General features: G+C 43.2%; 1 protein-coding gene across 10 annotated transcripts in view; it reads left to right on the top strand.

Annotated features, from left to right (window-relative positions):
• dpp6a (dipeptidyl-peptidase 6a) overlaps positions 1-25,797 on the top strand; it is a 1,430,988-nt gene that overhangs the window by 1,384,729 nt on the left and 20,462 nt on the right. For all 10 annotated transcript variants that reach the window (XM_059639738.1, XM_059639748.1, XM_059639745.1 and 7 more), the window contains 5 exons: positions 4,830-4,899; positions 6,850-7,044; positions 12,152-12,206; positions 18,759-18,876; positions 23,889-23,947. In XM_059639738.1, coding sequence (XP_059495721.1) covers positions 4,830-4,899; positions 6,850-7,044; positions 12,152-12,206; positions 18,759-18,876; positions 23,889-23,947 — 497 coding nt within the window. The remainder of the gene's footprint in view (positions 1-4,829; positions 4,900-6,849; positions 7,045-12,151; positions 12,207-18,758; positions 18,877-23,888; positions 23,948-25,797) is intronic.

Below are 25,797 nucleotides of genomic sequence, written 5' to 3'. Positions count from 1 at the left end.
CAGTCATCATACTAGGCAAAATGTATCGAGCAAACAATTAGGATTGAAGGCAGACAAGTCCCCAGAGCCCAATGGCCTACATTCTCGGATGTCAAAGGAAATAGCAGAGCACATAGTGGATGCAATGGCTATAACACTCCAAAATTCCTTGAATGCAGGAACTGTTCCAATGGATTGGAAAAATGTTAAAATTCAAAAAGGGACAGAGGTAGAAAGTAGGAAACTATAAACCAGTTAGTTTAACATCTGTCCTTAAGAAATTATTAGAAGTTAAGGAAGTCACAACAAGATATTTGGAAAGTCGAAACATGACCCTTTGGGGTCAGTATGGTTTTATGAAGAGTAAATCATGTTTGATTATTTTGCTGGAGAGCTGTGGATGCCAACACATTGAGTAAATTTAAGAAGGGAATAGACATATTTTTAATTATTAACAAGTGGAAGGGTTATGGAGAATGGATGGGAAAGCGAAGTGAGATCAGCCATGATCGTATTGAATGCTCGAGCAGGCTCAAGGGGCCGAATGGATTATTTTTGCTCCAGTTGATATATTCTTATGGTTATATGAAAGACTTTTGTTGTCATAGAGATGTAGAGCAGACAGGCAGACCCTTCAGTCCTACTCATCCATGGCGGCTAGATATCATAAATTAATCCAGTCCCATTTGCCAGATTTGGCCTCTATCCCTCTAAACCCTTCCTATTCATGTACCCATCCAGATACCTTTTAAATGTTGTAATTATACCAGCCTCCTGGTAGCTTCTTCTGGCAGCTCATTCCATACACACACCACCCACTGCATGGAAATTGCCCCTTAGGTCCCTTGTAAATCTTTCCCCTCTGATCTTAAAATAGACATTAGTTTATGCAGCAGAAGAGGTGCTCCTGATGTGACACCATATGGGAACCTGACCTTTATATTATTCTCAGGATAGCTACTTTACAACACCAGGTTATCGTGACATTTCACCTGATGGAGAGGCTACGCGCTGAAAGCTTGTGATTCCAAATAAACCTGTTGGACTATAACCAGGCGTCATGTGACTTATGACTTTGTCCACCCCGGTCCGAAACCAGCACCTCCCCACCATATTATGTATTAATACTCAATACTCCTATATATAGTAATCATAGATATACCAGACTCTGATCATATTATTATTAGGTAATATCTGTTCACAGACAAATACAGCATGGAAACAGATCCTTTGGTCCAACCAGTCCATGCTGACCATAATCCCAAACTAAACTAGTCCCACCTGCCTGCTCCTAGCCCATAACCCTCCCAATGTTTCTTATTCATGTACTTATCCAAATATCTTTTAAATGTTATAACTGCACCTGCGTGCACCACTTCCTCTGGAAGTTCATTCCACATGAATCACTCTCTGTTAAAAAAGTTGCACCTCATGTCTTTTTTAAGTCTTTCTCCTCTCACCTCAAAAATATGCCCCTAGACTTGAAACCCTTATCATAATGTAAAAACCTGCCTTATCTGTACCCTTCATGATTTTATAAACCTCTGTAAGGTCGCCCGTCAACCTCTACACTCCAGTGATAAAAATCCCAACCTATCCAGACTCTCCTTCTAACTCAAATGCTCAATTCCCAGCAACATCCTGGTAGATACTTTCTGAACCCTCTCCAACTTAATAGTATCCTTCCTACAACAGGATAATCAGAATTGGGCACAGTACTTGTCCTCTTTATATGTTCATGTCCATGTGATCTCCCTGTTTTCCACAAGAGAGAAAATTCTACCTACTGTGTCCTATTCATGCTCAGTCATGTGCAGCTCTGTGACAGAAGGGTCCTGAAGCCCTTGCTTAAGACAATTGAAAATTTCTGATCTGAAATCAATGGTCGTTGGACAAAGTAAAGTGATTGAAATCATGGCCAGGTGGTTCTCATTGACTGTTGTTAACCTGGGCCAACCAGGGAGCCCTGGCTGAAAGATATGAACAGGAGTATCAGAACATCTCGTCAGTCTAAGGACTGGCCGTGAGCTGGCTACTCAGAGCCCATGTACTGTGCTGATATAAAAAAGAGTGATTTAGTGACAGGATACCAGCCTCCGTGCAGTTATTTCACTAAGCTATCACTGTTAAAGAACCAAAGCATGTAAATTGAGTTAATATATGGTGATAATAAAGTGTGAAGCTGGATGCACACAGCAGGCCAAGCAGCATCTCAGGAGCACAAAAGCTGACATTTCGGGCCTAGACCCTTCATCAGGGTTGAAGGGCCTAGGCCCGAAACGTCAGCTTTTGTGCTCCTGAGATGCTGCTTGGCCTGCTGTGTTCATCCAGCTTCACACTTTATTATCTTGGGTTCTCCAGCATCTGCAGTTCCCATTATCTCTAATATATGGTGATACAGGTATTAGAGGCTGAATAGTCAATTCTCAGGCGTTCATAAAATCTAAGTCAGTGTTGAGACAGAAGGAACTAAGATATATAGTTTTTCTTTCTGAAGAGAGTTTATTGACTTGCTCAGTTTAAACAGTCTCATATCCCATCTCTTCCCCACTCCACACGTTGCAGCTGTTTCCAATTTGTATGTGCTCAAAAATAAATAATATCCCCCAACTGTTTCTCTTAACCCTAACAAAGACATCAATAAACTGCAACAATGTGATTGACCAGTCATAAATATCAGGCCCCTATTCTAATTAGGAGAGTTGACCTTTGCATTTGGATGTGCTCAATGATGCCTTAAGTGCTTTTTTATTTTCTCAAACTAGACTTTGGGGACACGAACAGAATATTAGAGGATTTCTATTGTTCCATGAGAATTGTATTTTGTCAAAAGTGTTCCTCCTGTAAGCTGTCTCTTTCAATTCCAGGTCATTATAAAGAAAAAACTTAAAGAGAAGGCACATTTCGTGCTACACTGACACTAGGTCAAGCACTCAAAATATTTTAAATTTCAAAATATATTTCGAAATATAATATGAAAGATTTCATTTTTCAAAAGTAACAGAGAAGATTGATGAGCAGAATATGTATCATGTATTAGGAGTTTTAAGAAATTGTTTAGAGCCACATAAAACATTCCTTGAGTGGGTGCAGAGGAGATTTTTTAGAATGGTTCCAGGGATGAGGGATTTTAGGGACCAGGTTAAGTTGGAGAAAAGGAGATTGAGGGACGTTTGGTTGAGGTATTCACATTTTTAACTGGTTTTATGTAGGGCAGACAAAGAAAAGCATCCTGTTCACTGACAGTAGCAGCGCTAGAAAACACAAATCAAAGGTTGTAGGCATGAGTTGCCAAGGAAGACCTGTTATTACACACTAGCTCAAAAAATGTTGGAACCCATTGCCTATAGAAAGTGGTGGAAGTGAAGGCAATTAATGACTTTGAAAGGAATTTGGAAGGGAGCTTAAAGCAAATAAACTTGCAGAATTAAAGGCATAGAGTATGTGAATTGGACTGATTAGATGGCTGTACAGAGAATTGGTATGGAGTCACTATGCTGAAAAATCTCCTTCCATGCCATAATGATTCTGCTGTGATTCTATTGGACAATTAACATCACTTCCTCTGGGTGTAAAATGTTTTTGTGTTCATGTGCAATTTAATCAATTTCCTATGATTGTAAACTGCTTTCTCATTAAATTTCAACTTATGTCATTCAATACAAGTCAGGGATATAGACTGTTAAAAGCTCCAGTAAGTTGGTGATCTATGTTGTGAAACTGAGATTGACAACTAGTAATGCTAATTCAAACTTCACTAAGATGCACATGCGGAATGTAAAATAAATTTGATATGTGGTGTTTGTAGTGTCAGGTGTCAAGTATTGAATAATATTGATTGTAGATCAATAGTCAGATGGTCCTTTGGTGCATGTGCTCAGCTTGTGATGGAAGCCAATTTTCTTTTAAAATAAGAAACTAACAAAGCTACAAATGCCAGAAATCCAAAACAAAAACAGAAATTGCTGAAAGAGCTTAGTAGGTCTGGCAGCATCTGGGGCGAGAAATCAGAGTTAGCATTTCTGGTCCAGTGACCCTTCTTCACAACAGGGTCTGTTTAATTTGTTCGCACATAATTCCACCCGGTGAACAAATTCCCATGAGATTCCATAAATCATCTCTCCCATTTTTTAAAAAAATAAATTGCCATAACTACAACAATGCATACAAGTTAATCATTAAACCCCTGCAGACACTCATATGCCACTCGTTCAAAATTCCAAAATAAATTATGTTAAAATATATAGAAATCATGCACCTTACATCATAGTATGATTATTTTATTCTGTTTCACACTGAGCAGTAAACACAGATCTTAGGAGGTTTAGATAGAGTGGGAGAGTAAAATGCAAGAATCATTTAAAAAACGTTAGGATAGCTTGTAAGGAGAATCAAATTGATGAGCTATAATGGGCCAAATGGCCTTTCTCCAATTTATACATTTTATGATTTGAGGCAATGCAAAGAAATTGGTTTTGGGGACAAATGTGACTCAATAACAAATATCAGTGTGGATTAATACAGCATTTTTAACAGAAAAATGTTCCAAGGCATTTTACCAGACCATTCCAGAGTGAAATATGATACTGGGTCCATCAGATTTGTAAACTTTGTAAGGAGTTTCCAGGGTAGATTGGTACTCTTTACAAATCTGAACTACTCTCATCACAATGCAAGCTTTTCAGTAGTGTACAGTTTTCTTCATTGCTTTTTTCCCTGACTATCGTCGTGGAAATGCATGAAATGCGAAGACATGTGCAATGTTTTTCCAATTGCAGCAGTCTCAGTGAAATGTTTTACTCTTCAGGCATTGTTAACATTTATGTGACTGCAACTTTAATGTTTTTCAGCACTGAAAATGCAAATTATGAAACCAGCAGCATTCTCAAATAAGTCCCGATACCCTTTGTTACTTATTGTGTGAGTATTATTTTAAACTTTCGGTCAGAATGACGTTTAGTGATGAAAACATTTTAATTCTCCCAGTTATTGTATTCTGTACTCATTTATTTAGATGCCCACTTTTCCTCTACATATGAAATAGGAAAAATGGTCCAATGATTCATCACTATTTTTCCTCAAATTATTTCTGGGTCTGTTGTAAGCTAACTAACAGAGATTGATTGCGGTCATTACGCAAGAACATTATTATCTTTCCAACATGCAACTTCCAGGGTCGTCGATGGTGAACTCAGTAGATTATTGGTATTTTCTTCATCCTACAATTCCTATGCAGTTTAATTGTACGAAAGGGAGTGGTATTTTTATGATAAAAACCGAAAGAACTGCAGATGCTGTATATCAGGAACAAAACAAAGTTGCTGGAAAAGCTCAGGAGGCCTGGCAGCATCTGTGGAGGAGAAAACAGAGATAACGTTTCAGGTTCGGTGACCCTTCCTCTGAACTGATGATATTTTTTGTGGTACTTTTATGATGCTTGACCAATTCAATGCTTTATGCACAAAACGACAACTATCAAAAATACTTGGATTAAAGTACAGACTCCTATTATGTGAAGTTACTTTGGGGGACAGAGGGGCTGTTCTCCAGGTGCAACTATGCTCGATTCAACCCAATAGAAGCAGTGACCCAGATCATCAGTTGACCTGTTTTATTCAATAACATTAATTGAGGGAGGAATGTTGACAGGCTACTTGGCAGCTGGTATTGTAGGATGATAAATGATGTTGAGGATCCCTGCAATTAATTCATTGCCTGACATTTATGCAGTTCTGCCAATCAGATTTAGATCAAGCTTGTATGAGCTCCTTTCACCATGGGACTGTGTAACCTCCTAGTTCCTCTCCATCCTGACTTGGGAACATGCACTGTCATTCCTTTATTAATACTAGAACAAAAGCCTGAAGCTACCTACTGCAAAGCGCTGTGGTTGTCCCTACACCGTACAAACTAATGCAGTTCAAGGTGAAGGTTCTCCAATGCATTCTTCAGGGCGACTAGCAATAGGCAATAAATTCTGGCCTTGCTAGTGAGACTCACATTACAAAAATGAATAATAAGATATGTGTAATTGGTCTGAATGCTATTGCAGTGCTCAGGCGTAAATTTCAAAAAAGATTTATCATGGAGTCTATGCCTTTGTGTTGAAAATTTAAAATAGAAAGGTGATTAATAATACTTTAGAGCCTCCTAAATATAACAACTTCCACTTTAAGCAGGTTGCTGATTGCATTGGAATAATATGCAGCTTAATGTGAACGTGTTAACGAGAGTGTAAAACAGCTCCCAGAGGAAATTAAGCCCTATGCCCCATTACCTCAGCATTTAATTTGAGGTATATGTAACTTTCAGCACTGAAGGAGAATTTTAAAAATGTTAGATGAGCAGCATCTTGAGACATTTTTATATTTGGGAGCTATATTTTGGTGTTTGTGAGATCGGCATCCTTGTGAGAGTTCCATGATCACATGTAATTCCAGTATTGCAAAGGGGTGTTCATAGGTTTTCATGGGCCTATAATTTTGTTGTTAATATAAGGGAGCTGGGCTAAACAGCATAAACACCTGGAACTAATTCCTGGATCATGCACAACTGAAATTAAAGCAATAGTAGTGTATCAATGACAACATAACTTTCTTTCAGCTCTTTAGCAGTATTAGCATTGAATTATACAGCGCTGAAGGAGGCTATTTGCCAGTTGAACCTGCACCAGTGCTATCCAATTAATTGAATTCCTATCATACATTTTTTCCCTGCAAATTTTTCCCCAAGTAATTCTCTTGTAAAAATTAACATTGATTATACTTTTTGTGCCTTCTCTTTCAGACAGTATATTTCTGATCCGAACAACACTTTGCATAAAAGTAATCCCACAACTGGTGAATGAATTTGTCTTTTCCTTACTTCCAGTGGTGATAGTCCTGGTAGCCAGATTGTCACAGAGCAATTCCAAGTAGATTGGGCAACTGTGCTGGTGAGTTCATTCGACACCATTGTGGTAAAATTCGATAGTCGTGGCAGTGGTTTCCAAGGCACTAAACTGCTGTACGAAATAAAAAGAAATCTGGGCATAGTGGAAGTAAAGGATCAAATTGATGCACTAAAGTAAGTACCTTTCGATGCAGTACACTTTTGAGTTAAGTAACCATTTATACCAAAGATTAGCTCAGATCGTTCTTCCATGTAACCTGATCATTGATTTTGCTGTTAATGCCTCAGTTTGGTGGTGAGCTGAGGCCCATCAGGTTTGTAAATTTTGCCTGGGTACCTGATGCCTGAGTCTTGCGATTCAGTGTGTAGTGCCGTACCTCTGAACTAGAAGCTGTGGGTTCGCAGCTTGATCACTCCACAGTTTGATGACCGTTTATAGTGTGCATACAGGACATGGCCAAACAGATTGAGTATCCACTTACAAATGGCTTGTTAGCACAGAACATAAACATTGCTGAGAATGGATAGAGAGTCAAAGAATTTCTGATCGTGGTATGATTGAATTCTGCATGTAAGTTTGACAAAGGGGAATGTTTTAACATGAGTAAGAGTGGCTATGAGGATGTGAAGACAGAACTAGCTAGAGTCAACTGGGAAACTAGGTTTAGGCCAGCAGAAAGTACAATGGCAGAGATTCGAGGAAATATTTCAGAATACTCAGAAAATATACATTCCAGTGAGAAAAAGTAGATCTTAAGGGGAACCATGCATCTTCCCAGATGCAAGTGTTTCCGATGCCCATGCACAGCAGTAATTTCTGGAACCAAAAATCAATGCTGCGAACAGTGTGCTGATGCCAATTGCCATGCATGGATGCTTGGCGGATCTGCGCCATGTAGCTTACAGGGAATGTTACTTCCATGGCTAACTAAGGAAGTTTAAGGTAGTATCAAATGGAAAGAGAAAAAGGCTTTATACTACAAAGACGAGTGGAAGGTCAGAAGAATAGAGAAAATATAAAAAACAGCAAAGAATAACAAAATGTTTAATAAGGAAGGGGAAATTAGTATATGAGAGAAAGCCTGCTTAAAATACAAATACATGTAGTAAGAGTTCCTACAGGTATTTAAAAAGGAAAAATGTAATTAAAGTGTGTGTTGGTCTAGAGAGAGAGTCTGGGTGATGAATAAGAAAAAAACAGGAAAATGGCAGGTAATTTAAGTCGGCATTTTATATCAGCCTTCAACTGTAGAGGATGCAAGTAGCATCCCAGAAATAATTGTGCATCAAATTGTGAAAGAGAGACAATTCAAATGCCTGGGAAAGAATGTTGAGAGAATTAATTGAACTAAAATCAGACAAGTCTCCTGGCTTTGAGGGAGTCATTCAAGGGGCTGTTAAAAGTTGCTGGAGTAATTGATTGATTTTGATTGTCTAGTATTCCCTAGATTCTGTCTAAAATAGTTAAAGCTCTTGTTAATTGAAGTATTCTATTAAAGATGGAGTTGGATTTCTGGTATAATCAAGCAGACAGGCTTAGATTAGATTCCCTACAGTGTGGAAACAGGTGCATTGGCCCAACAAGTCCACACTGCCCCTTGAAGCATCCCACCCAGACCCATCCCCCTATAACCCACACACCCCTGAACACTATGGGGCAATTTAGCATGGCCAATGCACCTAGCCTGCACATCTTTGGATTGTGGGAGGAAACCGGAGCACACCTTGGCAGACATGGGGCGAATGTGCAAACTCCATACAGACAGTTGCCTGAGGCTGGAATCGATCCTAGGTCCCTGGCGCTGTGAGGCTGCAGTGCTAACCACTGAGCCACCGTGCCACCCAACAAACATCAGACAACAGACTCCATAGCTAAAGAGTATTAGCATGCAGCGTAGTCAGACTTTAAGTGACTATGGTCAGGAAGTCAGAGATACCTATGTTGAATAGAGTTCAGAATGGTTCAGAAAAGATTTACAAAGATGTTGCCAGGGCTGGGGGTTGGGGGGGGGTGGTGGGGTTGGAGGAGTTGAGCTACAGGGAGAGGCTGAATAGATTGGGCTATTTTCCCTGGAGCATTGGAGGCCAAGGAGTGACCTTATAGGGCTAAGAATTATAGAATTAAGGGCTACAGGGAGAGTGCAGGGAAGTGGAGTTGAAATGCCCATCAGCCATGATTAAATGGCGGAGTGGACTTGATGGGCCGAATGGCCTTACTTCCACTCCTATGTCTTATGGTCTTATGTTCTTATAGAAGTTCATAAAATCATGAGGGGTATGGATGGAATTAATAGCCAACATCTTTTCCCCAAGGTAGGAGAATTCAAAACAAGAGGGCATAGGTTTAAATTGAGAGCTTAAAGATATAAAAAGGATGAAAGGGGCATTTTTTTTCATGCAGAGGGTAGTGTATGTAAGGAATAATCTCCTAGAAGAAGTGGTGGGGTCTGGTATAATTGCAATTCTTAAGAGACATCTGGATGGGTATATGAATAGGAAGGGTTTAGAGGGATATGGGCCAAATGCTGGTAAATGGGACTAGATTAATTTCGGATATCTGGTTGGCATAGATGAGTTGAATTGAAAGGTCTGTTTCTGTGCTGTACATTTCTATGACTATTGATTTATTGTATAATTAAGATGATAAAGTATAGGAGCAGAAATAAGCTATTCAGCCCTTTTAATTTGTTCCACTATTCGATGACTAATTTGGTAATCTTTCAACTCCACTTTCTTGCCTTTTCCCTATAACCCTTGATTCCCTTAATGTTTAAAAATCTGCCTTTCTCGGCCTTAAATATACCTATTGACTCAGTCTCAACAGCCGTCTGCTGTAAAGATTTCTTTAGATTCGCCATCTTCTGAGAGAAGAAATCTCCTTACATGTGTGACTCACTTATCCTGAGATTATACCCTCGGGTGCTAGACTGTCCCACAAACTCCCATCTACTCTGTCAGGTCCCATAAGAAGTGTTGTGTGTTTCAATGAGGCCACCTCTCATTCTGCTAAACTCTGATGAGTACAGGCCCAACATATGTAATATCTTCCTCATAAGCCCCTCTATATCTGCTATCAGCCTGGTGAGCTATCACTGGACTGCCTCCAATACCAGTATATCTTCCAATAGGCGAGGAAAACAGTATTCCAGTTAAGGACTGACGAGTGCCTTGTGTAGTTTTAGTAAAACCTACTTACTTATTTATTCTGAGATTGTAAGAGCTACAGATGCTGGTGTCAGAGACAACACAGTTGGGGCAAGTGGGGGAACACAGCAGGCCAGGCAGCATCTGAGGAGCGGGAAAGCTGATATTTCGTGTATTCTAAATTTCACATTAAATTTTGTAATAGAAGATGGGTCATGTAGAGAAGAAGGGCCAAACTGAAGAAGAGTCCCGACCTGAAATGTCAGCTTTCCTGCTCCTCTGATGCTGCCTGGCCAGCTGTGTTCCTCCTGCTCCGCACTATGTTACTTCTATATTCGATTCCCTTTGAAATAGAGGCTTCGAAATTGTGTTCCCTGTTACCTTCTGAATCCGGACGTTAGCTTTTTGTGACACATGCACTAGGACGGCCAAGTCCCTCTGTGCTGCTACTTTCCATTTAAACAACCTTCTATACTTCCTATCAAAGTGCATCGCCTCACATTTTCCCACCTTATATTCCATATGCTAAGATTTTGCCCACTCACCTAACCTGTGGGCCTGGGTGGGATCAACTTCGGAGGTACAGTGTGAACACAATGGGCTGAATGACTGTTTCCACAGTGTAGAAGTTCTGTGATTCTAAGTATATGTTCCGGTGAGAAAAAGTCGGTCTTTGTGTTACCCTCACCATTTGCCTTCCCATCTATTATTGTGTCATCCACAAGCTTGGCAGACGTCATAGAATCCCTGTGGAAACAGGCCCTTCGGCCCAACAAGTTAACACCAACCCTCAAAGCATCCCACCCACACCCATCTCCTGTAACCCACCTAATCTACACATCCCTAAATGCAAAGGGGCAATTTAGCATGGCCAATCCACCTAGCCTGCACATCTTTGGACTGTGGGAGTAAACTGGAGCAGCCGGAGGAAACCCACACAGACACGGGGAGAATGTACAAACTCCACACAGACAGTTGCCCGAGGGTGGAATCGAAGCCAGGTCTCTGGTGCTGTGAGGCTGCAGTGCTAACCACTGAGCCACTGTGCCACCTATTCACTTGCCTCTTTTTCAACCATGTCGTTAATATATATTGCAAACAGTTGTGGCCTCAGCATATTTTGCTGTAGCACACCAAATACCGAAAATGCCCCCTTTATTCCAACACTCTTGTCTTCTTGACAGATTACTTAGTTAATCTTTTATCCATGCTAATATATTACCTCCAGCACCATGGGATCATACGTTATTAAGCAGCCCAATGTATGGTACCCTACTTAATGCCTTCTAAAAATTCCAATATATCACGTCCACAACTTCTCATATACTGATGCTGCTTATTAACCTTCTCGAAGAATTCCAGTAAATTTGTCAGGCATCATTTCCCTTTCATGAAGCCATGCTGAATCAGTGCGATCATTGTGCACATTTCTAAATGCTTTTCCATTACATTCTTTATAATATAGTGGAAGTCTTTAAAATCATGAAGGCTCTGGACATAAAAAGAAACTGTTCTCTTAGTGAAAGAATTGAGAACCCAGAAGGCACAGATTTAATGCAGTTGACAAATGTAATAGCGGTGATGTGAGGAAAAACACAGCTAGTGATTAGAGTTTGGAATGCGATGCCTGAGAGGGTGATGGAGGCAGGTTCAACCTAGACATTCAAAAAGCAATTATCAGAAAAGGAAATAAGTTACAGGGGTTATGAAAAGGAGCCAAGGGTGTGGCACTGGGTGGATTACCCCTTCAGAGGGTCAGCACAGACACCATGGGTATTGCAAACATTCTGTGATTCTCTAATGGAATTTATCAACCCCAGGGCACAGTTGCTGATCCCGTTGAGCTTTGGAAGGTAATGATCTATGAAACTGTGATTTCCTTACATATTTCTTCCAATATTGTGAGGGTAAAATCAGCCATTGCCGGAGAGTTCTCTCAATCTCTAAACCTATTATTTTCTCCATGACTTGTTTTTAAAAAGTTATGTTCAAAACATTGAGTTTATCTCAAAGCCTTATTTTGCATCTCTCTTGTACTGCTGTTATTTTATGCAATTCAGAAAGTTATGACATTTAACAAAATAAAACAGGCTGTTTCAGATTTCTCAGTTTGATCTGTTCTGTGTTTCCATTTCAGGAGCCTCCTGAAGGAAGATTACATTGACCCAAACAGAGTTGGTGTTTTTGGGCAGGTAATGTATTTATCAGAGATAATGGGAACTGCAGATGCTGGAGAATTCCAAGATAATAAAATGTGAGGCTGGATGAACACAGCAGGCCAAGCAGCACCTCAGGAGCACAAAAGCTGACGTTTCGGGCCTAGACCCTTCATCAGAGAGGGGGATGGGGAGAGGGAACTGGAATAAATAGGGAGAGACGGGGAGGCGGACCGAAGATGGAGAGTAAAGAAGATAGGTGGAGAGAGTATAGGTGGGGAGGTAGGGAGGGGATAGGTCAGTCCAGGGAAGACGGACAGGTCAAGGAGGTGGGATGAGGTTTGTAGGTAAATGGGGGTGCAGCTTGGGGTGGGAGAAAGGGATGGGTGAGAGGAAGAACCAGTTAGGGAGGCAGAGACAGGTTGGACTGGTTTTGGGATGCAGGGGGTGGGGGGGAAGAGCTGGGCTGGTTGTGTGGTGCAGTGGGGGGAGGGGACGAACTGGGCTGGTTTAGGGATGCAGTAGGGGAAGGGGAGATTTTGAAACTGGTGAAGTCCACATTGATACCATATGGCTGCAGGGTTCCCAGGCGGAATATGAGTTGCTGTTCCTGCAACCTTCGGGTGGCATCATTGTGGCAGTGCAGGAGGCCCATGATGGACATGTCATCTAGAGAATAGGAGGGGGAGTGGAAATGGTTTGCGACTGGGAGGTGCAGTTGTTTGTTGCGAACTGAGCGGAGGTGTTCTGCAAAGCGGTCCCCAAGCCTCCGCTTGGTTTCCCCAATGTAGAGGAAGCCGCACCGGGTACAGTGGATGCAGTATACCACATTGGCAGATGTGCAGGTGAACCTCTGCTTAATGTGGAATGTCATCTTGGGGCCTGGGATAGGGGTGAGGGAGGAGGTGTGGGGGCAAGTGTAGCATTTCCTGCTGTTGCAGGGGAAGGTGCCGGGTGTGGTGGGGTTGGAGGGCAGTGTGGAGCGAACAAGGGAGTCACGGAGAGAGTGGTCTCTCCGGAAAGCAGATAGGGGTGGGGATGGAAAAATGTCTTGGGTGGTGGGGTCGGATTGTAAATGGCGGAAGTGTCGGAAGATGATGTGTTGTATCCGGAGGTTGGTAGGGTGGTGTGTGAGAACGAGGGGGATCCTCTTAGGGCGGTTGTGGCGGGGGCGGGGTGTGAGGGATGTGTTGCGGAAAATACGGGAGACGTGGTCAAGGGCGTTCTCGATCACTGTGGGGGGAAAGTTGAGGTCCTTAAAGAACTTGGACATCTGGGATGTGCGGGAGTGGAATGTCTTATCGTAGGAGCAGATGCGGCGGAGGCGGAGGAATTGGGAATAGGGGATGGAATTTTTGCAGGAGGGTGGGTGGGAGGAGGTGTATTCTAGGTAGCTGTGGGAGTCGGTGGGCTTGAAATGGACATCAGTTACAAGCTGGTTGCCTGAGATGGAGACTGAGAGGTCCAGGAAGGTGAGGGATGTGCTGGAGATGGCCCAGGTGAACTGAAGGTTGGGGTGGAAGGTGTTGGTGAAGTGGATGAACTGTTCGAGCTCCTCTGGGGAGCAAGAGGCGGCGCCGATACAGTCATCAATGTACTGGAAGAAGAGGTGGGGTTTGGGGCCTGTGTAGGTGCGGAAGAGGGACTGTTCCACGTAACCTACAAAGAGGCAGGCATAGCTGGGGCCCATGCGGGTGCCCATGGCCACCCCCTTAGTCTGTAGGAAGTGGGAGGAGTCAAAAGAGAAGTTGTTGAGTGTGAGGACGAGTTCAGCTAGGCGGATGAGAGTGTCGGTGGAGGGGGACTGGTCGGGCCTGCGGGACAGGAAGAAGCGGAGGGCCTTGAGGCCATCTGCATGCGGAATACAGGTGTACAGGGACTGGACGTCCATGGTGAATATGAGGTGTTGGGGGCCAGGGAATTGGAAGTCCTGGAGGAGGTGGAGGGCGTGGGTGGTGTCACGGACGTAGGTGGGGAGTTCCTGGACCAAAGGGGAGAAAATGGAGTCCAGATAGGTGGAAATGAGTTCGGTGGGGCAGGAGCAGGCTGAGACGATGGGTCGACCAGGGCAGGCAGGTTTGTGGATTTTGGGAAGGAGATAGAAACGGGCCGTGCGGGGTTGGGGAACAATGAGGTTGGAGGCTGTGGGTGGGAGGTCCCCTGAGGTGATGAGGTCGTGAATGGTGTTGGAGATGATGGTTTGGTGCTCAGGTGTGAGGTCATGATCGAGGGGGCGGTAGGAGGTGGTGTCGGAGAGTTGGCATCTGGCCTCGGCGATGTAGAGGCCAGTGCGCCATACTACCACTGCGCCACCCTTGTCTGCGGGTTTGATGGTGAGGTTGGGGTTGGAGCGGAGGGCTGCCCGTTCTGCGGGGAAGAGGTTGGAGTGGGTGAGAGGGGTGGAGAGGTTGAGGCGGTTAATGTCTCGACGGCAGTTGGAGATGAAGAGGTCGAGGGAGGGTCGGAGGCCTGGGGGTGGTGTCCCCCATTTATCAAACTGTTTCTAACAATATATATTTTCTTCGTCAAATTTTGATGTGTATCCAGGAGCTGGAAAAGCATGTTTCTTGGTTCTACATTACTCCCAACACCTGTCCTCCCCCTCCCCACCTCATCAACCCTCTCTGGCACTAATCAGAGATTACTGCCAGCAATGCAGTCAGCCCATAGTTTACTTGCTCACACAGGAAAAGCTTTCTGAGCTGAGGGCATGTTAGGCACGTGTGTGTGTGTGTGTGTGTGTGTGTGTGTGTGTGTGTGTGTGTGTGTGTGTGTGTGAGAGAGAGAGAGAGAGACTGTGTGGATATGTGTGTGGCAGCCATATAGCTATACTATGTAGCACTGGGAAATTCCTACTGCTCAGGGCAGTCTTCTGTCTAATCCATGATCCCTGAAAGACACATCAGCTGCTGCTGTTGAACAAATCAGCTTCTGATTGCAGCTGACAGAATGAATTTTAATGCTGTTCTCTGAAATCATAGACACAATGGTGGGGGGTGGGGGGAGCATTAAATCTCTACGGGTGGTCAAGGAAGCCTCCTGCATCCTATTGATGGAGTCTCCCTATGTATTACCTGTGCTCCCAAGCCACCAGTGCTTTCTGATGATGGAAAGATGCTTTTTGTTTCATTCATGGGTTGATGTTGTTGCTGGCTAGGCCAGCATTTATTGCCCACCTCAATGGGCAGTAAAGAGTCAAATACATGGCTGTGGGTCTGGAGTCACATGTCGGCCAGACCAGGTAAGGATGGCAATTTCCTCCCCTAAAGGGCATTAGTGAACCAGGTGGGTTTCTTTCCTGGCAATCAACAATGGGTTCATGGTCATTGTTAGACTCTTCATTCCAAATGTTTTATTGAATTCAAATTCCACCATCTGCCATAGTGCAATTTGAACCCAGGTCCCCAGAGCATTACCTGGGTGTCTGGATTAACAATCCAGCGATAATACCACTAGGCCATCATTGATTTGGTAGCTTGATTTACATGCTTTCAGGTGATGTCAGTGCCAATTGGGTTGGAACAGGCCTGCTCACTGCTGCAGAGTGTTACAGTGGTGGTAAGGGGGAAGGGCTCTTCCTGCAGAACGAACACTTAACTCAAGGTGTACAAGGTAATGAGAGGCATGGATACAGTCGATAGCCAGAGACTTTTCCCCAAGGCAGGATTGACTGCCACGAGGGGTCATAGTTTTAAGGTGTTAGGAGGAAGCTATAGAGGAGACGCCAGAGGGAGGTTCTTCACCCAGAGAGTTGTGAGCACATGGAATAGTTTACCAGTGGTAGTCGTGGAAGCGGAGTCATTAGTGACATTTAAGTGACTGCTGGACATGCACATGGACAGCAGTGAATTGAGGGGAGTGTAGGTTAGGTTATTTTATTTTTGGATTAGGATTATTCCACGGCACAACGTCGTGTGCTTTACTTTTCTATGTTCTATGTTCTATGTTCTTTCCCATTCTTAAAACAAATCCTTTTCTGACCAACAGTTCAAATAAACCCCAGGCTGTTTCCTCTGGCTGCAACCCACATGTACCCTATGATGGGCTAGTCATGTTCCTCTGAGATCTGTCCACAATGGGACTTCCTTGTATTTCAAGTCCTCAGGCCCACATGCTGCACTCCTCTCCCACTCACCCTGCTGCCATCAACTGGCTTGGAATAGGAACTCTGCACCTCAAAAGGCCCCTTTCTAACCCCAAAACATGTCAAAGTTACAGCTAGCATGTGCCAGTAAACCTGTGAATATTAGCCCCAATTTATTCTTCTGTGCGAACAATTGTTACTTTACCCCATCATATGAAAATAAAATATTCACTAGCAGTGACACGACACAGTGTGCATGGTAACCATTTTTACTCCTTCCACCTCCAATACTTGGGGATAACCAATGTGAACTATCTACAAATTGGTCTCATGCTGATCAATCTGCCTGGTCTGAGTTTAATCAGCTTATTAAGAATGACATTTGACATGCCACCAATGGTCCAACTCATCAGCACCTTTTGTAATGTTCATATAAATTGGTGTTCCCTTTCTAAATTTGGTTTCTCGTATCCTGGTCCTGATGAGTGCAAGGTGAAAAACTTTGACCACATGTCTCTTTGTAGCAAAACTCAAGATTCTGCATTACAAAGCAATTATTTCATCTATAGTCTGCACTGCAGCAACTCACCAAGTTTTTGTTGACAATACCTTTCAAACCTATTTCCACCTTGATAATCATGAGGACTGTATGCACGAAAACACCCCCGTCTGCAACTTTCCTTTCCAGTCACATGTTGTGCTGCCTTGGGACTAACTTGCAATTCCTTCATCATTACCATATCAAAATCCTGGAAATCTGTATCCAATAACACTGCAGGAATACCTACACACGATTCCAGCATTCGAAAAAGGCACCTCATGATCACCTTTCAAAGGCATTTGGGACAGGCCTTACTCAAACCTGACAAATGTATTCAGAAAACGTTATATTTAAGAATTGTTCAACATAGGGATCTTGAGAACGACTGGGGATGCACCACTCAAGCCCCACAGTGATTCCATTGACCAATATAAGCTGCTGCAATTGTCCTTTATTTATATTCGCTCGTTGTACGTAGGTATCACTGATTGACCAGCATTTATTGCCCTTCCTTAGTTGCCCTTGAGAAGGTAATAGTGAGCTGCCTACTTGAACCACTGCAGTTCATGTGCTTAGGGTTGACCCATTGTTCCTTAGGGAAAAAATTCCAGGATTTTGACTCAATGATTGAGGGAACGGTGATATATTTCCAAGTCAGGATGGTGAATGGCATGGAGGTGGTGGCGATCCCATATAGCTGCTGTCATTGTCCTTCTAGATAGAAGGGGTCATGGGTCTGGAAAGTGCTGCCTAAGGATCTTTGGTGAATTTCTGCAATGCATCTTGTAGGTGGTACATACTGCTACTACTGAGTTATGGTGGTGATGAGAGTGGATGCCTGTGGATGTGGTGCCAATCAAGTGGGCTGCTTTGTCTTAGATGGTGTCAAGCCTCTGAGCGTTGTTGTAGCTGCACCAATCCAGGCAAGTGGGGAGTATTCCAGAGATAATAGGAACTGCAGATGCTGGAGAATCCGAGATAACAAGGTGTAGAGCTGGATGAACACTGCAGGAAGGGTCTAGGCCCGAAACGTCAGCTTTCCTGCTCCTTAGATGCTGCCCAAAACATCAGCTTTCCTGCTCCTAAGATGCTGGTTGGCCTGCTGTGTTCATTCAGCTCTACACCTTGTTAACTGGGGAGTATTCCATCCTATTTCTGACTTGTACCATGTAGGTGATGGACAGCCTTTAGAGGGTCAAGAGGGGAGTTACTCACCATAGTATTTCTAGCCTCTGAATTACTCTTGCAGCCACTGTATTTATGTGGCAAGTCTAGTTTAGTTTCTGGTCAAAAGTAAACCCAAGGATGTTGACAGTAGGGGACTCATGATGTTGTGATGATAGTTAGACTGTCTCTTATTGAAGATTTTCATTGTCTGGCACTTGCGTGGAGTGATTATTATCTGCTACTTGTCAGCCCAAGCCTGGATAATATCCAGGTCTTGTTGCATATGACCATGGATTGCTACAGTATCTGAGGAGTTGTGAATGGTGCTGAACATTGTGCAGTCCTTGGTGAATATCCCCACTTCTGATTGTATGATGGAGGGATGGTCATTGATGAAGCAGCCGAAGATGGTTGGGCATAAGCCACTTCCCTGAGGAACTCCTGCAGTGATGTCCTGGAGCTGAGATGATTGACCTCCAATAATCACGACCATCTTCCTATGTGTCAGGTATGACTCCAACCAGTGGAGAGTTTGCCCCCTGACACCACTGATTGCAGTTGATGCCCCACTCAGTTGAAGTCAATAACAAGGAGAAAGCTTTACAATGCAATAAGAATAGATAAAATGTTTACATAATGACAAGAAAATATCATGATAACTCCCGTGTTCTCATGAGCTGCATGAAAAGGACTTGACAAGAATTATCTCTTTGTTTTATTAACACAATGCTGTATGCACTTAAAGTGTGAATTATTGTTATGTGGAATATTGACTTTTTGTGTTTGCTTTCTGTAGGCTTATGGTGGTTACTTGAGTTTGATGCTGCTAACCACAGAAAAAGAATTTGATAAAAAAAATACCCTATTCAAGTGCGGAATAGCACTTTCTCCAATCACAGACTTTAAACTCTACGGTAGGTGTCAACTTACAAAATTCACTGTGCCAGCCCATCTGAACCTGCGAGCTGCCAGTTCAACAATGCCAATGTTCTCTTGGTTAACTTCTAACTTCTTTTACCTTCAAAACTTTGCTTATTTTCTACCAGACAAAGCGCCATGCACCCATTACCCTTGGTCTATGTTGATCACCTTCCTCAACACAAAACTCTCAATGTTTAAACACCTTTTTGTTCTCACCCTTTAAGGCCTGTGTCACCTTCCAGCCCAAGACCCCCACATAATCCCTGACCCTTTGACATCTTCCCCTCCCTTCGTCTCACCATTGGCGACAGTGATTTCAACCCTGCAGGCCTGTAATTGAAATTCCTTCCCTAAGCCCCTGCACATCCCTCTCCGGCAGCTATGCCTTCTTTTGATCAAGCTTCTAGTTAAACCTCCAGTCCTGTTCTCTCTTACACCTCCGCAAAATGGTGTGCTTTGTTTACCTTGATTTTCACAAGTTGTGGCTCATTGGCTTGGTTATTGTAAAACAAATGTTTCTGATAGTCTGTACACTGCTCTATGATCTGACTGAATAGGCACACCAAAAGCAAAATAACTAAGTGGTGAGATAACGAGGTGTGAAGCTGGATGAACACAACAGGTCTAGCAGCATCGGAGGAGCAGGAAAGCTGATGTTTCAGGTCTAGACCCTTCTTCAGAAATGGGGGAGGGGAAGGGGGTTCTGAAATAAATAGGGAGAGAGGGGGAGGCAGATAGAAGATGGATAGAAGAGACGACAGGTGGAGAGGAGACAGACAGGTCAAAGACGTGGGGATGAACCCAGTAAAGGTGACTGTAGGTGAGGAGTTACAGAGGGGATAGGTCAGCCCAGGGAGGACGGACTGGCCAAGGGGGCGGGATGAGGTTAGTAGGTAGGAAATGGGGGTGCGGCTTGAGATGGGAGGAGGGGACAGTTTAGGGAGGTGGAGACAAGCTGGGCGTGTTTTGGGATGTGGTCAGAGGGGGTTAGATTTTGAAGTTTGTGAAGTCCATTGGATACCATTGGACAGCAGGGTTCCCAAGCAGAAAATGAGATGCTGTTCCTGCAACCTTCGGGTGGCATCGTTGTGGCACTGCAGGGGACCCAGGATGGACATGTCGTCTGCTGAATGGGAGGGGGGATTGAAATGGTTCGCGACTGAGAAGTGCAGTTGTTTAGTGCAAACCAAGTTTAGGTGTTCCACAAAGCAGTCCCCAAGCCTCCATTTGGTTTCCCAGATGTAGAGGAGGCCACAACGGGTACAGCGGATACAGTATACCACATTGGCAGATGCACAGGTGAATATCTGCTTGATGTGGAAAGTCTTCTTGGGGCTCGGAATGGGTGTGAGGGAAGAGGTGTGGGGCAGGTGTAGCACTTCCTGCAGTTGCAGGGGGAAAGTGCCAGGTGTGGTGCGGCTGGAGGGGAGTGTGGAGCGGACAAGGGAGTCACAGAGAGGGTGGTCTTTCCGGAAGGCAGACAAGGGTGGGGAGGGAAAAATGTCTTTTGTGGTGGGGTCAGATTGCAGATGGCGGAAGTGTCGGAGGATGATGCATTGGATAACTAAGTGGTGGTTCGTTACTGCAATTGGCTGGAACAAAGTCATAAAGACTGTTTTATTTCTTATACTTTAATTTCAGTCAAGGCTGTTTATTTGACTCCTGGATTTACTATATTTCCTTAAATGTTGGACCAGTAAAAATACATCCTAGCCTTTAGGAGATGTTAAATCCAGTTACAAGGTTGGATTTCAGTGCTGCTTTATGAAAAAGATAGGAGGGAATTGGACAATTCAACCCAAAGGCTAAGAATGGGACTGATGATGTTTATACAGCTGTGGCAGATGGGTGATGCAGTAGCATTAAGTAGCAGCAGTAGAGCAGAAGCACAATTTAAACAAGCGAAAGATAAATTTAGAATTGTTTTTTTTTAACAAACAGCGATCAACATATAGATTAAACTTACAGACTTAGAATAAACAACATATCGAATAAAACTCTAGAGAGCTTAATGAAGACTATAAGCCTGGAATCAGTTACAAAATAATTGGATGCTGAAATGGGCAATGTTTAATGGTTTTTTGAATGCAAAAGTTTATATCAACCAAATAGCCTTTCATATGTATTGTTGCCCATAATCCTGTGAGTGAGTCTAAGCTCTGCATGACTTCCCTCCTTACTTTGAGTTTCCTGATGTTAAACCTGTGCTCCTCGCTTTGAACACAGTCGTCATGATAGGAGCATAGGAACAGAAAGAGGCCATTCAGTTCCTCAAGCCTGCTCCATTATTCAGTGAGGTCAAGGCTAATTTGTGACCTAACTCCATAAACCTACTGTAGTGATTGTAATGAGGTCATCCAGGTAGACCGCATAGAATATGAGCTCCCTGATTGAGGCTGTTGACCTGGTCCAATCAGAGAGCCCTGGCTGACAGATATAAACATGAGTGTCAAAGGTTCTGTTTGCTCGGAGAGCTGACGCTGAGGGAGCTGGATCGTGTCAAGGACTCTCCGCGTGTAAATACAAAGGGTGACTTGGTAGCAGGATATCAGCTCCTTGGAGTTATTTTACCTACCTTTGGCCTATATTGCTTCATACCTTTACTTAACAAAAACATTCTCTCCCTCAAATTTAAAACTAACAACTAATCCAACATTCACTGCCATTTTTGGAAGAACATTGTCAACATCTACCATCCTTTATGTAGCAAAGTGCTCCTTAACATCACTCCTGAATAGTCTGGTCCTAATTCTTGACTAGTTCTAGAACCCTCAACCAGTCATAACAGTTTATCTTTATCTACCCTGTCTTTTCCTGTTTATGTCTTGAATACATCAATCAGATCACCCCTTAGCCTTCTAAATTCTGGAGAAAACTGGTCTAGTTTGTATAATTTCTCCTCATGACTGAGCCCCTGAAGCCCAGGTGTCATTTTTATTAACCTACATTGTACTACTTCCAAGGTCAATGTACCCTTCCTAACGCTTGGAGCACAAATCCAATCCCAACATTCCAAGCAAGGTCTAACTAGGGTTTTGTATAATTGCAGCATAACTTCTGCAACCTTATACTCCAGTCCTCTAGTTATGATGGACTACTCACTTGGATAAAGGCACGTCCATTCCACTCTCAACCTCCAAAACCTCTATGAAAAAACTAATTTATTTGCCAAGGCAACACGCCTAATATATTGGTAAAAGGTATTTTATTATTATCCTGGGGTCTGAATTTTCCAGGCAGTCATGTACTTCATGAATCTGCCTTTCTATAGTTTGATGTTCACTCACTGCAACACTAAGATCAATCCTAATATTTATTATGAGTAGCCAGAGCACTGGATGGATCCTCCCTTCCTAACCCTGAGATGTATTGGTGTAACCAGTAACCCAGCTGAGGTCAGCTGAGTACAAGATAGATCAGCACTGGTCGTACAAAGTCACTAGTAAAGCTCAGCAGGTCTGGGAGCATCTGTGAAGGAAAAAATCCCAGTTAACGTTTTGGGTCCGGTGACCCTTCCTCAGAACCATTGGGAAACTGGGTTCCCATCTTTAACTCAATCTCAACTTTGATCAAACGGAAACAAGTAAATCCAGAACTGGCTTCTCGTGAGATTGCATTCAAACATGTCACATATTTGTATAACTTTCTGCCATTTTGACGGAGGTTGTATTTGCTGCAATTATGGATGTATGCATGTGTGTTATTCGCTGGTGTACCCACTGTCACGATCTCTCTGTTGATTTACAAAATCGATACTCCCTCCTCCATAGTGCAGACAAATGAGGGAGATGACTGTAAAACAAACAACTGTGGATGCTGGAAATCTGAAACAGAAACAGAAATTACTGGAGAGACTCGGCGGGTCTGGCAGCATCTGTGGTGAAAGAAGCAGAGTTAATGTTTCAGTTCCAGTGACTCTTCTTCAGAACTGATGATAGCTAGGAAAGGTTGGTATGTATGCTGTAGACAGGGATGGGGTGGGTGGTGGTTAAAGGAGTAAGTGAAAGGTGGAGATGAAGCACGGAGGAAGAGAAACACAGGTAGACAGACAAAGGGATGGATAATGGTGAGCTAGGGAGAAAGAAAAGCTGATAATGGGAAGTAAAAGTATATGAAAATGGGTTGGCTGTGCTGAAAGCAGTCAATGTCATGGTAGGGCCTGGGGTGTTGGGGTGACTAAAAGTCATGGATGAAGGTGTTCAGGCCCTAAGGATACTCCAATGCTCCATTGAAGCTTAGCACAAGCTGGAAGAACAGTATCACATTATCCACTGGGGACCTTGTAGCCTTCAGGACTCAATATCATGTTCAATAATGTCAGGGCATAGACACCTTCTTCCATGTCATTTACCAATTCCCATATCCCAAGCCTTCTCATAACACGGGTTGTTTTCAGCACAGCCAAGCCATTTTCACCTACTAATGGTTCCAATTATCAGTTTCTCTTTCTCCCTCGCTTACCATTATCCATGAAAACTGCAAGAACCGCGGATACTGTAAATCAGGCACAAAAGCAGAAGTTGCTGGAAAAGTTCAGCAGGTCTGGCAGCGTCTGTGAAGAATATTCAGAGTTCACGTTTCGGGTCCAGTGACCCTTCGTCACAACTGTTCTGGACCCAATACGTGAAATCTGATTTTTTTTTTCACAGATACTGCCAAATCTGCTAAGCTTTTCAAGCAACTTATGTTTTTGTTCACCATTATTCATACCTTTGTTTGTCTAACTGTCTTTCTCTTCCTCTGGGTTCCATCACTTACTTCTTTATCTCCCCCACCTCCACCTCTGTCTTCAGGAATATATACCAACCCTTTCCTACCTAACATCAGTTCTGAAGAAGGGGCACTGGACCTGAAACATTAACTCTATTTCTCTTGTCACAGATGCTGCCAGAGTGGCTGAGTTTCTCCAGAAATTTGGGGTTTTTGAGAAGATTATTATTTTAGCTTTCTGTTTAGCTCTGCAGCTTTTCTTTGCACACCTGACCTGCCATTTCTTTCTTCACAGCCTCAGCATTCACCGAGCGATATTTTGGTACGCTCAGCAGAGCTGATAGAGGTTACGGGGTAAGCTCAATGAAATCTCATCAAAGTCTTTGGACTCTCTTCCTCTAAGTAAATATAGATGGACAGAACCTTTCACTGGATTTTTCAGTCAATGTCCTGCACCTGAGCACAAATCCAGGACAAAGACCCTTTTGTTGGAGTTTGATCATGGATTGGGTGCATCAGTCTCCACAATGCACCCAAATGCTAGAAGGATGGAAATTTTCTCGGTAACATTGACGTGCTGTCCTCCCTTTGACTATATTTTTGTTTCCTTTTCTTCTTAGGCATTTCAGCCACTGTGCAGATAAGCATTTCATGAAGTATACAGAGCATTCCATTTGTTAATAATTCTACATTCTTCTCTCACATCCCTTTAATTAAGAAGATTTGGCAGATAGCTTAAATCTATCTTCCCTGAATATTTAGCTCAGTGCTCCGAAAGGTCAGTGAGTTTAATTGAATGTCGTTGAAGCCTTCACAGTACCTGCCAATAATCATGAATGTCACATTAAGAGTATTAGTTTGTTGAATTACACAAAGTTGGGGGCATGCAATAATTTTTTAGACTTCAACAGTAATGCATTGCTTGCTATTCTAAAAGACCTTTTCAAAGATTTGAGGTATTAAACCCATCTGCCTGCTCAGTTGAATGCTACAGATCCCAGGGCACTGTTTTGAAGGAGAGCAGAAGTGTTATCACTGGTGTGTTGGCCAGTATATATCCCTCAGTTAACACGACTTACAGCACGATTATCTGGTCATTATGGTTTTGGAGTAGATCTGTAGCTCGGACTGTGAATGATGTGGTTGGTTGGCTCACCGAGCTGGTTCATTGTTGCGCAGACGTTTCATTATCTGGTCATCAGCACATGCTGGTTTGGAGACCTTGCTGCAGACAAATCATTAAATCACACAGGAGAGGCCCTTCAGCCCATCAAGTCCAGACTACCATTCTGTTGGAATTTTTCGAGGATGTAACATAGCAGAGTTGATAAGGGGAAACCAATGAATGTGGTTTATTTGGGCTTTCAAAGGGCCCATTTAGGAGGTTAGCACTCACATTAAAAGCATGTGGGATTGGGGGGGTAATGCTCATGGATAGAGAACTGGGGTGTTGGCAGATAAGAAACAAAGAGCAGGACAAAACAGGTCTTTCTCAAGCAGTGAATATTGGGGTACCGCAGGGACCAGTGCTTGGACCCCAGCTCCTCACATTATGGAACAATGATTTAGATGTGGGAACTAAATGTAATAAATCCAAGTTTGGAGGCAGCATTAAAATTGAGTGGGAGGGTTGTGATTTGGACAGACTGAATGAGTGTGGAAATGTATGACAGATGCAGTGTAATGTGGATAAATGTGAGTGTAACCACTTTGGAAGCAAAAACAGAAAGGCAGATTATTAAATAAATAGTAATAGATTGGAAAAGGGGGAGGTGCACTGAGACCTGTGTGTCCTTGTGCACCAGCCTCAGCATTGTCCTTCACAGTGAGAGAATTTGAGTTCAGGAGCAGGGATGTCTTATTGCAATTGTACAGAGCCTTAATGAGACACTGTATTATTGTCTCCTTATCTGAGGAAGGACCATTCCTACTATAGAGGGAGTGCAGTGAAGATTTACCAGACTGATTCCTGGGATGACAGGACTGATATAGGAGGAGAGACTGGATCAGTTAGGACTGTATTCATTGGAGTTTGGAGGAATGAGGGGGAGGCCTCAAAGAGATGTATAAAATTCTCACAGGATGAAACAGGGTAAAGGCAGGACATTCTCAATGACCTGGGGGTGTCGAACCAGGATCACAGTCCAAGGATGCAGATAAACCATTTAGGACTGAGATGAGGAGAAAATTGCTCACCAGAGGGT

This window comes from Stegostoma tigrinum, chromosome 2 (genome assembly GCF_030684315.1).
Source record: "Stegostoma tigrinum isolate sSteTig4 chromosome 2, sSteTig4.hap1, whole genome shotgun sequence".
Classification (NCBI taxonomy): Eukaryota; Metazoa; Chordata; class Chondrichthyes; order Orectolobiformes; family Stegostomatidae; genus Stegostoma; species Stegostoma tigrinum.
The sequence above is the reverse complement of the archived record's forward strand: the minus strand, read 5'-3'. Positions and strand labels throughout refer to the sequence as shown.